The sequence below is a fragment of the Trachemys scripta genome, chromosome 2, assembly GCF_013100865.1.
Source record: "Trachemys scripta elegans isolate TJP31775 chromosome 2, CAS_Tse_1.0, whole genome shotgun sequence".
NCBI lineage: Eukaryota > Metazoa > Chordata > Testudines > Emydidae > Trachemys > Trachemys scripta.
In genome coordinates, this window is record NC_048299.1 from 130,187,325 (window position 1) to 130,202,093 (window position 14,769).

Sequence of the window (14,769 nt, forward strand, 5' to 3'; positions counted from 1 at the left end):
TTGCTGTTGTACCTTTGCAGTATAACAGTCATTTCTGTGAAAGCTTGTTTTTTTACCTATTCCCTAAAGGCTTGGTTATGTAGCTGTTAATTTTTTTAAAGTTAAATGTCATGTTAGGCTCTGTAGTGTAGACATATCTTATATGTCAACATAGTTATGCCAGCATGGCCCCCTAGTGTAGGCACGGCCTACGCTGACAGGAATGTTTTGTCAGTATGGGAACACCACATCTCTGAACAATGCTAGCTGTGTCAACAGGACCCCTCTTCCATCAACAACGCTGCATCTATCCAGGGTGTTTGTTGGCATAGCTATGTCAGTCGGGGTGCGGGTTTTCATACTCCTGACTGGCATAGCTATGCCGAGATAACTCACAAGTATAGACCAAGCCCTAATATGGTCAACTTTTAAACCTACGCAAACAGGACAAGTGGAAATGAGTATTTAATATATCCAGACATGATTAGCTCTTCATTTGCAACATATACAATATAAAGTACTGGGGCAAAATTAAGGCAAACTTCTCCTGTTTGAGTGTCCAGTATTTTCAGGATAAAATTAGGATGCATAAGAAAAGTATGAGCGAAATGATTCCTTTGTTAGCTTATGTTTTTGTTCTGTGTTCCTGCTCAGAGGAGCACTGCTTTCTCAATTCAGTGGCATGTTGCTTGTTCTCAAATCAGTGTGTGGAATGCAGAGATGACGCCACAAAACAGATGGAAGATAAAAATGTGCTAAGCCAAAATATCCTTCTTGCTACATTGGCATGAGCATTGTACATTTATTAGAAATCGGGATTATAATAATGCACAGTATTTTAAGTGTAATTTTCTGGTGTGCATTTCAGTTGAATAAAAAGCTTATTTTATATGCACACTTTCCACAGTCCCCATTTTCTTTGCCCTTTCCATATTTTGATTTGCATTCAATTGCTCCTCTGACTGGTTTGGGAGATTTAGAAAAATGTTGCCCCTGTGTTTTTAGGCCACCACTTTCTTACCCCAGAGGTAAGTGGCTCAAGTTCTGGTGCTCAGGGTTTACAGTTAGCATTTGCTAACAATTACAGCACAGCAGCATGAGAGATCTTATAGCTGTGTTTCTACTAGGTATGGGAACCACCATATCTTTGGCTTTGCAAAGTAAGCAAATAAGAGCTACCAAGTTTGAGGACTGAATTGGAAAGTAACAGACTGTATTTCAATGGGATGGTTTGTCCAGTGCACGTGCACAAAGTATTGCAAAATAAAATTCATATATGGAAGAGAAATTACTAAACATATGTTCATCGTCTTATGTTAATACTAGTACAACCTGTTACTGGTCTGAATGATGTTTTGGGGAAATAGGTCTTGTGGCTGGACAGCATGAATAATAAAAAAACTTGTTTACAAGGGTAGTGGTTTAGTTCGAGGTCTGTATGCAGAAATCAGGGGCAAGCGCCACTAATGATTTCCCAAGGTGCGGTTTAGCACTAGGGTGTGAGTAAAACAACCTTTGGGGTTGGGATACAAATATCTGCTCAAAAGATGAGTGCTATATGCATAGGTGTCTATGCACTCGTCATTCTTCCACATGCTGCTATACAAATACATAATTAAATGGATCCCTTGTCATCCAAATTAGGAGGAAAATGGTGTAATGGCCATACCAGGTGTTTGTAGCAGTGCCAAAGTGCAGCAAACAAATCATCTCAATAACTGGAGTAAAGTGTAGAAATACAGATCAGAGGTGAACACAGATTGGAAAGGATGGTGGGTTTAAAAACACTTATTTTGGGCATTTTACACGTAACACTTGTGAATATCCTGTCAAGTTAATTTTTAAAAAGTTAAAGCCTTTGCACTGTATGTGGCATGTGCTTTTTAGAACAGCGTAGTCAACTCCTTTCTCTCCCTCCCTTCACTTCAATACAAATTTATCACCTTTTCCATTGCAAACTGATGTGTGTTCAGGCCAAAATTCGGGAATGTGGGGAGGGAGGGAATACCGAGAGCTAAATGTAAAATACAATGCAGAAAACCCCTGCTGTCCCAAACGTTGAAATGTATGACTGTAATTTATGAGGGGGAGGGGGAAATTATGGTGGAAGAAGAAGTGAGAAGAACATTTAAGGCTTGTCTGAACAGTGTGTTAGTCCACACTAGATGAGTGTAAATTCTAGTGTGCCCTAGTGTGTTATGCACTAACTGCCTCTTGTGGACCCACTAAAAATTACCTAGTGCATGTTAATGTAGTCCTGTTGAAACTTAGAGTTTTCAAAAAATTTACACAAAATATTGAAATAATGCAGTTGCTTAAATATGGTCAAATAGTATGTTCCTCTCTTTTTAATATTAATCTCTGCAATGGTAGCATCAGATGGTGCACTTTTTGATTTTAAAATTCCATTTCTAAAAGGGACTTAGATATTTAGTATCTTAAGTCTCACAGAAAGGCCATGGGACTTAAGCTCCTGATATGCCTAACTTACTTTGGCGTAGGCTCCTAAGTCACTTATGTCCTTTTAAAAAAAAATACAAATTGAAAGGACACTTATCAGATACTAGCTCTGAAAGAAGAAACCTTTACAAATACAGAAGATCTATGAGAATGTTTCTATAACCCTTTAAAATTTGTGTGAAAATTGCTCTTTAAATAAACACTCTACGGTGTTTGTTACAAGGATATTGTAGCGCTGTGCTGATGGCCAAGACCATGCAAGGTAAACTGACAGTTTTTGAAATGGGTATTGTATTAGCGTTTGTGTCATTCAGTCCAGACCAGGGAGTCGTCAATTATTTTTTTTTAAAAGTTGTTTAATTTCTAAGGTAAAAATATGCAAATTGTAATGAAATTACAAGGAGATGGAAAGAAATTTCAAAGAGTTCTGAAAAATTGCTTGAATATCATGGCATAGGTTAATGACCAGTCGTTTTTCTCCCCTTTCACAAAATAACTTAAGAGCAGTTCTTCTGTGGTGTCTTACGTAATTGCAGCCTTTCAGTGGCTGTACAGTGTCAGCAATAACTGGGAGGTTAGGTCAATCATGGAAATATTTAGATTGCCAGGGTATTGCAGTGAATAACCTCATTTAAAAATACTAATAACCAGCCTCAAATACTAATCAGATGCTCCGAAGATTTTAGGAAAGAAACTGCACAGGAGACAGGCTTGTTTTAGCAGATGTTTCCGAGACCTTACTATATTTATGTATGGAGAAATTTGAAGTTGGTGTAACGTTCATCTGCCAAAGATCCAGGAGTTGCAGCTTTGTGTGTGAGCTCCGAGGCCGATAAGGCGTTATAGCAGAGAAGTACAGTTGAAGAGGATCGTATTGAGTTGTACTCTTATCTACTTGTACAGTAATTCCCTAATTCCTAGAGAAAGCTATTGAATTAAAATAAAATAAAAGTTCTCGCTGTTGCTGAATGAAGTTTGAAGTAAAAGCACAGAACATACTTAATCCTCAGTTCTGTTCCCCTGGTGCCAGGTCTTTGAAGTCCTTCCTCTTCAGTTCAAAGAGAAAATGCATGTTTATTTTAGTAGGAAGTATTTGTATTAGTTCTTACTATTTGGCTTCATTTTGTGTATCCTGACCTGTTTTACAAGAAAATTATTTTGCTACCACTCTAAACAACTGTAGTTCTCTGCCAAGGAACATCTATGTTGATTGACTCAGCCTCCTAGGGCCCTCATATGAAAAACAGTTGGATTCTCTTCAGTATTTGTTTTGTTTCTTCTGCACGCTCTTCTTCCATCCTAACTTGACTTCCTGCTTCTTGATAGAAGCTTGTCTCAAGTGATGACACTATACCCAATGCTAATGCTATTTTGCGAATCAGTACACAAGGCAATCAGCCACTCCTGTTCTAGGTTCACCACTACAGTTAGGGCTTGTCTACACTTACCGGGGGTTCGACGCGCAGTGATCAATGCATCGGCGGTTGATCGACCGCCAATCACTCTCCTGTCAACTCCTGTACTCCACCTGAACGAGAACCGCAAGGTGGGTCGATGGGAGAGCGTCTCCAGTCGACATCGCGTAGTGTGGACCCCGCGGTAAGTAGATCTAAGTACGTTGACTTCAGCTATATTATTCACGTAGCTGAAGTTGTGTAACTTAGATCAATCTCCCCCTGTAGTGGAAACAAGGCCTTAGTTAGATATTTGCTTCTCACTCTGATGGTAATGTTATGGCATGTTGATCTGTAGCAGTCATATTTTAACTACTGAGTACGTATGCTACATGGATTCAAGAATATCTTTAGGAATCATTTTAATATTCTCTTCAGAGGTTGGCTCGGGAGAGAGTATAAAAGATTTATCTGGTAAAATTTGTTTGCTGCAGATGTATCATAAAAGTGTTCAGTGATCACACAAGTGTTTAATTTGCTGTGGTTTCAATAGCAGATTTCATCACAACTAGACAAACAGAAGTGGGTTTTAGCCCACGAAAGCTTATGCCCAAATAAATTTGTTAATCTCTAAGGTGCCACAAGGACTCGTCGTTGTTTTTGGTGATACAGACTTACCACGGCTACCACTCTGAAAACTGCATATTAAGTACGGTCATTATTGTCTATGTAAATTTGTCAAACATAATTTTTTTTGTCTGAACTGTGAGTGCTCAAGGCTGGATTAACCACTATGCAAATAGGTCAGTAAGTGCCTGTCGCTCTGAGGGCATGAGGCCTTGTTTGCAACCATCCTGGCTCTGCATCTAGAAACGAGCTCTGCTTTTGGCAACCAGGCATCAAACCAGTAGACACAATACCCTGTGGGTTAGGAAAAGAGAATTGGATGCTTCAGAGGCACAGGCTAGGGGGCTAGCTCTTGGATGGTTTAGGACACAAATTCGGAGGGGTCATCAGCTGACCAGTGGACTGGGTGACAGACGCCCATAGGGGAGCAAGGAGCCATGGGTTACAGAGAGCTTTAACACTTCATGCATGGCCAACACTTCTGAAAATCAGGCTCTTTAGTTACATAGTGTGGAAAAAATTGTCTCAAGGATTAAGAATATTGGAATCAGCTATCACAAGCAGGTGTATTCCATGGAAAAAATTATTTTACATGTAAGGCTAATTAGGTTAGGCCAGGGATCGGCAACCTTTGGCATGCAGCCCATGAGGGAAAGCCCCGGACGGGACGGTTTGTTTACCTGCAGCATCCGCAGGTTCGGCTGATTGCAGCTCCCATTGGCAGCGGTTCGCCGTCCCAGGCCAATGGGGGCTGCAGGATGCAGCAGCCAGCATATCCCTTGGCCCGCGCCGCTTCCCGCAGCCCATCCAAGAGCTAGCCCCCTAGCCTGTGCCTCTGAAGCCAACCACAGCTCTCACTGGCCGCGGTTCACCGCTCACAGCCAGTGGGAGCTGCGATTGGCTGAACCCGCGTGCCAAAGGTTGCTGATCCCTGGGTTAGGCTGTTTATTTTGGGAATAGAACCTGGGCAAAGTTTTCAAAAGTGCCTAAGTCTTATTCTCAGAAGTGACAGGATCCTAAGTCCCTTTTCACTTTGAATGAGACTTGGACTCCTAAGTGAAAATGGAAAGAATTATCCCATGTAAATACTGTATTGTGTTCTGTTGGACTTGATTAAGTTTGCTTATGGTCTGGAAGACTTTGTAAGCACTGTTGGTTGAATTGCTTGGGTTCAAGGTGTCCACTACGCATTCGGTCCATTTGGTTTGGTTTACCAAAGTTTGAACTTTGTTCCTTAAATGAATAATAGGTATTGTCTATAAATGACTATAGTCATAAGGAGCAGATAATGAGCCAACCTGTGCTGTTTTGTAGTCTTATTCCTATTGTAAATGATAGGGTTGCACATGTGTCGGGGGGATATGAGTCTGACCTAGTCTCAGTAACTGTGCAGCTATGTGAAAACTGGGTTGTCGGCGTTACTTCAGGATATACCTAAGGTAATATATAGATAATGAAATTAAAACAATATTGTTGAGTATTGTAGTTTTTTAATTATAGTTGTTGTAAAGCTGTGTGGTTTTTTTAATCCAAAATTGTAATTTTTCATTATTTTTCATACAAGTATTTTGTCAAATTAATTTTTCATTGGATATTATGAATCTTTTTTGTCTGAGAGCAACATTATAGGCAAGGGTCTTAGAATATATGCTTAAATAGAAAAATCAAAACCTTAATTTTGCATAAGATATTGCAGCATTACTAGCATGTGAGAGGTCTTGAAATTAAGCAAAATTTGCTGCCTAATGTCATCAGTTTCCAACAGCATTATAGTTTAGAGTCATATTCAGGGTTTTAGAGAAAATCACAGGTAATGTTCGTACAGTTTATCAAAGCAACTGTTCAGAGGTAATTGGAGTAAGATCTTAATTCTGTTCTTGAGGGACCTCAAATAGGAATTATTTTTCCCGTTGGAAATAGTAAATAAAATCAAATTATTAAAAAAAAACCCACCAGAGTTCATGAACATATGAAGTTCAGACACAAGAATTTGAGAGGTCATGATAAATTAGAGAGAGAGTGATCTGGGTAAACAAGATACTGTACTTGCAAGTTGTTTTATGCATCACACTAAGTGTCTCGTGTACTAACAAGAAAAAGTACTCACAGGAGTATTCGCACCAGAAGTGAGTTCTCAGCCTCTTTGAACAGTATTTTGGTCATTTGTACAATAGATGTCCGGTAGCTGCAAATGTTAATGGATAATTTGTGAAGAGAGACTCCTGTTTAAGAGCTTAGCTCATCCAATCAGGGAACAGAATACCACATCATCTAAGGCTGTGGCTACACTGCAACTTAAGTTGACATAAATTATGTCGTTCAGGGCTGTGAATTAGCCCCCACTCCCTCCCGAGCGACATAACTTATGCAGACTTCAGCACTGGTGCGGACAGCACTATGTCAGGCCGACATAGCTACTGCCGCTCATGGGGGCTGGAGTAATTAAGCTGACGGGAGAGCTCTCTTCCATAGGCTTAGAGCAGATACACTAGAAAGCTTACAGCGGCGCAGCTGCATCAGTGCAGCTGTGCCACTGTAAGCCCTCTAGTATAGTCATAGCCTAAGTAACCAATAATACTACACAATAGTAAATACTCAGTGATTTGTTATTTACAGGTTAAAGGGTGTTGTGAAAATTAATTGCAAAAAGACTTGTAAACATACTTGCTGAAAAAGTACAAAGATGGAAAGGTGGAAGTTTATAGGATAAATTAGTTGTAATGAATAATTCAGCCAGTTGGCATTGCAAGTTATATATTCTGTCTGGATTTAGTATGGTTCTATATTTGAGTAAGTGGACAGCATAATTGCCATAGCTAAATAGGTGACATATTGAGAGCTGATGAATATTTTCCATAGGGACACTGCCTGAGATTGTGTTCTGCACTGAGGCTAGGAAAAGTAGAAAATTCAGTTTATTTTTGATGTACCCCTTTGACTGCTATTGTTGATTTTCATGACCACTGCTCAGTGCCATGTACCTTTTATGTATGTGTCACTCAGCAGTGTAAATTTAGCTATTGAGATACATCTCCCTTCCTTCCTTCCTTCTCTCAGGGAGTGTTACCATAGCATTTTCCTCCCAGTGACTACCTCACAGAGCTGCAGATGGGACTGACTCTGAATTCTGTGCTGGTCGCTCCGATACGATGTAGTAGGAGAATGGGAAAGAGGGTAACATAACAGCATGGATAAAACTCCACTTGTTTTTCCAGCAAGAGAACACCTTCTGTCTGACATGGGTTCATCAATTTTTTTCTTAACATTGAGAACTGACTTTTGTATAAACAGAAGCAAATCTTGTGGGCTTTCTCATCTGTTTGCTTCTCCCAAGGAGATTCATACGAGATAGTGTCTGCCTGACACCAGCGTTCACTTCTTTTCTCTTGTAGCTATGGACATGGCTCGAGGAGTTACAAAAAGAGCTGCTTGATGATGTCTATGCAGAGTCTGTGGAGGCTGTACAAGACTTGATCAAACGCTTTGGCCAGCAGCAACAGACCACTTTACAGGTTACAGTCAATGTCATTAAGGAAGGGGAGGATCTTATACAGCAACTAAGGTAATGCTTTTTTTTTTTTTAAGAGAAGTTGGTGTTAAATCTCTTCAACATTGTGTTTTAAAAGCATTGGGTATATTTCTCCTTAAGCCTCTTCCCGCATATACTTCCCCCATATAATGGATCATTACCCTCTTGATTTTTTTGTGGGGGGAAGGGCGAGTATAAGAAGCTACCCTGCATGAATATAAATATTAGCAGTACTATTAGATGTGTTTCATTCTATGCAGATCTTATCTAACCCTTTGTTTACAGGAAGTTAGGCTCACAAACATTACCTTCGCATAAAGGAGAGTTAGCCTCCATAAATTATCTCTGTGACATGAGTCAGCGGGGTATCAGTCAGAGGCATCCGTGTGGCATGACATGCTTAAGAATGACTGAACTCTGAGCAGCAGCCCTCTCTAAAGAGACTGTTTGTTTTAAACTGACACTTGAAGTTCTTTTGAATGTTAGCACGTGACAGGATTGTTTTTTTTTCCTGTAGAGGCAACGTGAACGTGTGGTCCTGTCCATTACTGGTAGCTTAAATAAATCCTTGGGCACTTTCTGTATTCTGCAGAAGTGGGTGTTACCTCATCTGTGGTGGTGGTGGGTTTTTTTTTTTCCTCTCTTTTTCTTTTTGGCTTTATGCTCAAGTAAAATTGAATCACGTAATTTAGCATACAACTAAGTAGGTAGTCATCATGTCTCATTTCCTCTTCAAAATGAAAAGTTTTACATGGGTTTAAATTTTACTCTTGACACAAATAGAATGTGGATTGAATACATGTATTAAACAAGAATATGCCTATATGTTGAACACTGAGGCAGAAAAAGAAAGTAATCTAGTATCCTGATGCTTTATTAAATTACTACAGCATAATTTTAATAATTTATCAAAGGACCTTATGTGCTGAAACAAGGCCAGCTTCCTCCTAGTGTTGTTCATACTAATGGTTTTAGTTAAAGAGCTTTGTCATGCACGTTTAACGGTTGACTGTATGTAATCCAATTCCTGCTGCTTTTTTTCATAATACCCCTTTTCCTTCCTTTCCGCTTTCAATAGGGATTCTGCCATTTCTAGTAACAAGACCCCTCACAACAGTTCCATCAATCACATAGAGACAGTACTGCAGCAGCTGGATGAGGCCCAGTCTCAGATGGAGGAGCTTTTTCAAGAGCGCAAGATCAAGCTTGAACTCTTCCTGCAGCTACGCATATTTGAGAGAGATGCAATAGATGTGAGTCTCTGTTTTGTGCATAACATTCATTAAATTTGCTTTAGCCCTATGGGAAGATTTATACTAAAAAGGATATATTTTGACACACGAAAATTATGATTTCACTGGTTTAGTTGTTACCTGAATGGTCTGACGGATTTGCTTTCCTCCAGACTATGGGAGTGGCATGGCCTGAGTGTAGAACTGGAAGCTGAGGACTCCTTCATTCTAATCCGAGCTCTGATAAACACACTCTGTGGCCACTGGCAAATTACTTAATCTTGCTGCTACAGTTAATCCATGTGTAAAATGGGGCGTTAAGCTATCAAATTGACTTTTTCACAGGGGTGTTGAGGATGAAATCACTGTAAAGAGCTTAAGTATGAAAAAACACTACATTAATGCTATTCAGTAGTAGTTATAACCATCCTTTCTTCCTCTTCTGCACACGAGACTCTCAGTTGCAGATATATTAAACCTCAAGAGTGCTTCTGAATGGCTGTTTTTGCTGCTCTTGGAAAGCCATAGCTGCTGCAACTAAAACAAACAAAAAGCCCCCCTCTCCCTCCCACTTTTCCATAGCATTTAAAATAACAAAACCCACCCATTCAGTTTTACTGCAAAACCTGCCCAAACTTGCAAGCAGCTTGTGGACTGGCCAACACTTGGATGAAAATACTTGCTATTGGTGTGAACACTTTTTGACTATCCGTACTTTAAGTAACTTTATGTATAAAATTAATCCACAGAAGAATCTAGATTCCCTGTTTGTTAGTAAGATGGCCTTTCAAAGATGCTGTTGGGTTAATCATGTATCCTTTAAAAAAAACAAAACAACCCAAGCTCTTAACTGCTGTTTGATACTATAAATGCCCACAAAAATTCTCAGAAACTTAATGAAGAATTAAAGCTGACCAGTGGTGCCTGAATGTGGAGAGTGGCTAAATTTAAACCTGTGAAAACAAAGAATTGAAGAGTTAAGGTTCATGCCAACCTCCACAATGCAACCTTAACTCTGCCCTATGGAGCTGGCAATAGCCACGAGAAATGGCTAGAAAGGGGGTGCAAAGGTTAACAAACTACTGAGATGTGGTGGTTTCTCAGTCTCTTCATGTCTTCAAATCAAGAATCTTATTGAAAGATGCTTTAGTCAGACCAAAACTGTTAGGTCCAATGCAGGAGTAATTGGGTGAAATTCTGGCCTGCGTTACACAGATATTTAACAACAGAGTATATCTACTATAAGGAGATATGAGGGAAAACTAAGAACATGCCATTGTTTGCATTGTGCTCCACACACCTGAATTCCAGTATTTATCTGCATGCATTCTAGCTACAGTCATTGTGCTAGGTGTTTCTGTTCTGAATGGTGGAGTGATTTGTTGGGGCAACTTGGCAGAACTGCGATGAGTAGAGAGGTGCTTGTGTACCTTGAGGAATCAAATATGCCTCATTTCAGCACTGAATTTGGTAGCATGTCAACAGAGGTGCACAAAGGTGTCTGTCTGACATAGGGACTGTCAGTGGTCTGGTGACATACCTCACTGGTCTCAAGGGTTTACTGAGGGTTACGTGAAGGCAATGTCTCAGAAGGAATCTTCAGGGCAAGAGTGAAGGGTGGTTTATGTGGAGTAGGCTCAGTGTTTGAGTGTAGGCCAGGTACAGGTAGCTTCTATTTGCTACATCTGAATTAAACCTGAGTATTGCCTTAGCTAAGGAAAAGTGTTACACTTCATTCTAGAGTGCTAATGTGCGCTGTTCCCAAAGTGTTGTGTAGTATCTATGAAGGCAGAGTATCCTCAGAGAGGAAACAGTCACAGTTGTGTTGCAAGAGTGGTGTGGACCTTAACTTTGTATTTCCTGGTTTTCACCAGGTTTAGCCACTCTCCACCTTCCAGAAGGGTACAAGGCACACCAGGCAGCCTTAACTTTCTGTTAATGACATTTTCGGCATTTAATTACCTTTGTTTAAAAAAAAATTCACAGCACCCCTGTGACAGGGCATGCCTCACCACTGCGGCACCTCCTGCTGGCTGTCTGGGGAATTAGCGCTGTCACCTCTATTCCTGAACCCACGTCACTCCCAGGACCGCGGCGTCCTCTTCAGTGACACTGCCCTCCAGCTGTGCCACACATTCTATCCCCCCTTCCGGGGGAACCTGCAGTCTACTGTCCAGCCACTTCCTTCAGTGCAAACTGTAATCCACGGTCTAGCCCCTTCCTTCGGTGGCTCCAGCACCCTCCTTGCCCTTGCCTTAGTCTGCAGATCTCTGCAGCCTACTAGGAGCTGCCTTTAGCTGGGTCTCTGCCTGCAGCACTGCTCTGTGCAGGGTACTTGCTGCCCTCTACCTACAAGGCAGCCACTCCTCCTCCCTTTTCAAGCTCCACGGAGTGACTCTCACTGCTCTGTTCTGCTGCCCTTCTTATATGGGCCAGCCAGGCCCTGATTGGTTGCTCCTATAAGCCCTTCTGTGATTGGCTGCCTCCCAGCGCAGCCTCCCTAGGGCTGCTTTTAACCTCTTTTCTGACAGTGTGGGCAGATGCCCCATCACAACCTCCTTTTACTATAGCCCAGCTCTCCCTCTCCATTGCCTCTGGCTCCTTAGCAATGATTACTCTGGCTACAGAAGGCACTGGCTGCATGTTGATCACTTCACTGCCCCCCTCATCATCTCTTCATCTCCCCTCTCTCCACCTGGCCAGCACAGCCTGGTTCTCCCTTCTCCCCACAGAGAAACTGGCATCAGCATGGGACCTGCAGTTTGAGGAGAGGCTGCAGGGACTAGCATGGAGTTAGTGGGGAGTCTCCCTATGTCTGTTCCCCATCTATTTAAAAAACAAGTAGCATCGACCTGCCTTACAGGGGAGTTGTGAGGGTAAATACAATAAAGATCGTGAGGTGTTCAGATACGTCAGTGATAGGGGCCATGTCAGTTCCTGTGATTGGATGGATGCATTGGCTGAAGCCCTGCAGCATCCCCACTTCACAGCTCTGACCCCTTCCTTTCCCCTTGACACTGTTCCAACACTCCCTCTGCACTGCTCTGACCCACCTGTTCCTTCCCCTGTGCTCAGACTTGCCTTCCACTGCTCCAGTTACTCCAGCACGCCCACTGCTCCAACTCCTCCCCCCACCCCCACGTACCTGTTGTTTTGAGCTCCACTCTCTCACACCAGCTCCACCCTCATCCTTGCCACTCCATGCCCCCTGCAAAGTTGAAGGGGATGTGGGAAGGTGATGGGACTGTGAGCTGCCTGAACCTGCTGGAGGCAAGAGAGTGGACAATCAGTGTGTTCTCCTCCCCTCCCCCCATCTAGGCCAAGGGTAGGGGATAGGACTCTGCACATCCATTTACAGCATAGGAGACATGTAGAAGTGGCCCATTAATGTCAGTGAGAAGTTCTCAGCAGAACGAGGGCACTCTACAGAGATGAATACAGTCTGAATCAATAGCTCTGAGTTACTGCAGCATTCATCTAAGTGCCTGTTCTTCGCTATTATCTGGTCCCCCCCCCCCCCCCTTCCAGGATTGCTGCTCTTGTGGGCCAACTCAGCTCCTCAGTTTCCATGTTTTGTGCCTGCTCCAAGCATGTCTCCTCCCAGTTCCCGATCCAGAGGGTCAGGGACCTCCAGATGTTAGCTCACAAAAGCAATAGCGATTTGGGGCTCTGACCTTCTCAGAGGGTCATGGCCCCCCAGATTCTGTCTCATGCTGCAGGGCAGGAGTGAAGCTTAGAAGTGTCCAGAGGGGCAGAACCCCCTGCATTCTCATTCACCTATGGGGGGTTAGGGAGAGGAGCTCAGAACCTTCCAGAGGGACAGGGTTCCCCAGATCCCATCTCACGCGTGGGCATGGGCAAGGAGACTGGCTCAGAGTCCCCAAATCCTGGCTCACTCTTGGCACCCAGGTGTGTCTCTAAGAGATGGGGCTGTGAATGGGCTCATCCAGGGCCGGAGGAGCAGCGCAGAGGAGGGAAGGGAAGAATGTGGGGCAAACAGTGTTTGAAGGCTCCATTACCCTAACAAAGGTGGCTGTCTGGAGTGTTCTCACTTCTCAGTAGCTGTGCCAAAGCTCCGCCCTACAGGGGAAGTTTTGCAAAGGGACAGAGAACACACTCCCTCCACTACCCAACCCACCCCCTTGCTGCTCCAACCCCCCCCCCCACCTCATCTTCCTGCTTCTGCCCCACAAAAGTTTATAGGAGTCTGAAAATGTTAGGAGTAGCTCATGTAAGGGGCAGGGGCTGTTAAAAGGAAACCCTTGACCAAACTGGCCAGTAACATGCTCTTCTTTGATCATACTCACTTCTGTTGCTTAGGAAACAGCTGAAGACCCTGATTGTCTAGGGTCTTTCATCTTCACTTGGTTTAATTCCTTGACAGCAATTCTTAAGTAAAATCAGACTTTGCATTTAGATTTTAGAGCACGTTAAAGCAGAAATTTTGGTGTCAGGGCAAAACTCCCCAAAAGAGCCTTTGCTGGATGCAGGCAGAGAACAAGAAATATGCACAGCACACACTCTGTAAGCGCTGCCAAGGGTGGGGCTTGAACTCACAATGCATGGGAGTTGCTTAGGTTCAGTAAACATAACTTGTCACCTTGAGCCACCCAGTTGCTGTGACAACAGATGGCCTGGAAGCCCTTTTGCTGTTAACAAAGTCCTGGTCTTGCTGAACATATATGCTTGAATCTTTGTGCCAAGTTAGCACAAGCTGATTAGAAGTTCCTTACTCTAGAGTTAATAACTACTTCAATATTGCTTCCCCAGCAGGGTAGTGGGTGCTGTGCATTAACTGAGAGCAGTGCTGATTGACTGAGATCTAGTTGGGAAGGATCAGAGCCATAGGTTAAGCTTTAGGTGTCTGAAAAATCATGCTAAAACACTAGGGCATGTCTTCACTGGCAACATTAAGCCATGGCAGCGCTTCAACATGGCTCGTGTAGTTGTGGCTTGTGTAGTCGCTCTTAAAAAAAACACCTCCACGAGGGGAATAGCTCCCAGCGCAGGTGCACTGTCTACACTGGCACTTTACAGCGCTGAAACTTGCGGCGCTCGGGGGGGTGTTTTTTCACACCCCTGAGCAAGAAAGTTGCAGCGCTGTAAAGTGCCAGTGTAGACAAGCCCTTAGATGACTTTCTAAAATGCTGCGGTAAGGGGAGGCTGTATCTTGGAAGTCTTTGCTCAAATGATCCCATATTTGGACCACTGATATTACCCAGTATCCACCATGAGGCACAACAAATTTCAAGCCAATCAGAGGCAGCATGAGGATTTTAAAGCGCTTAGAGTAGTCCGTTTTTAAACAGAAAGTAATGCTCAAACTTGACTGTCACTACGTTGGCACTCAGCTCTGTTAACTGTTTGTGGTGGTTACTGTTTTACTTAGCTTTGATAGTGAAAATAAACTACTTGATTTCTCAAGCAATAGCACAATTCTGCAATATTTAAATCCATGGGTACTGTTATAGAATCATAGAAAAATAGGGCTGGAAGAGACCTCAAGATGTTATCAAGCCCAGCCCCCTGCACTTAGACCATTGCTGAC

At 42.7% G+C, this 14,769-nt stretch overlaps 1 protein-coding gene across 4 annotated transcripts in view; it reads left to right on the forward strand.

Annotated features, from left to right (window-relative positions):
- Positions 1-14,769, forward strand: part of TRIO (trio Rho guanine nucleotide exchange factor) — a 418,347-nt gene that overhangs the window by 231,678 nt on the left and 171,900 nt on the right. For all 4 annotated transcript variants that reach the window (XR_004644600.1, XM_034761550.1, XM_034761548.1 and 1 more), the window contains exons 12-13: positions 7,853-8,022; positions 9,068-9,242. Coding sequence is in view for 3 of the 4 variants with exons in the window: in XM_034761550.1 (XP_034617441.1) it covers positions 7,853-8,022; positions 9,068-9,242 (345 nt within the window). In the remaining variant the exon portion in view is untranslated. The remainder of the gene's footprint in view (positions 1-7,852; positions 8,023-9,067; positions 9,243-14,769) is intronic.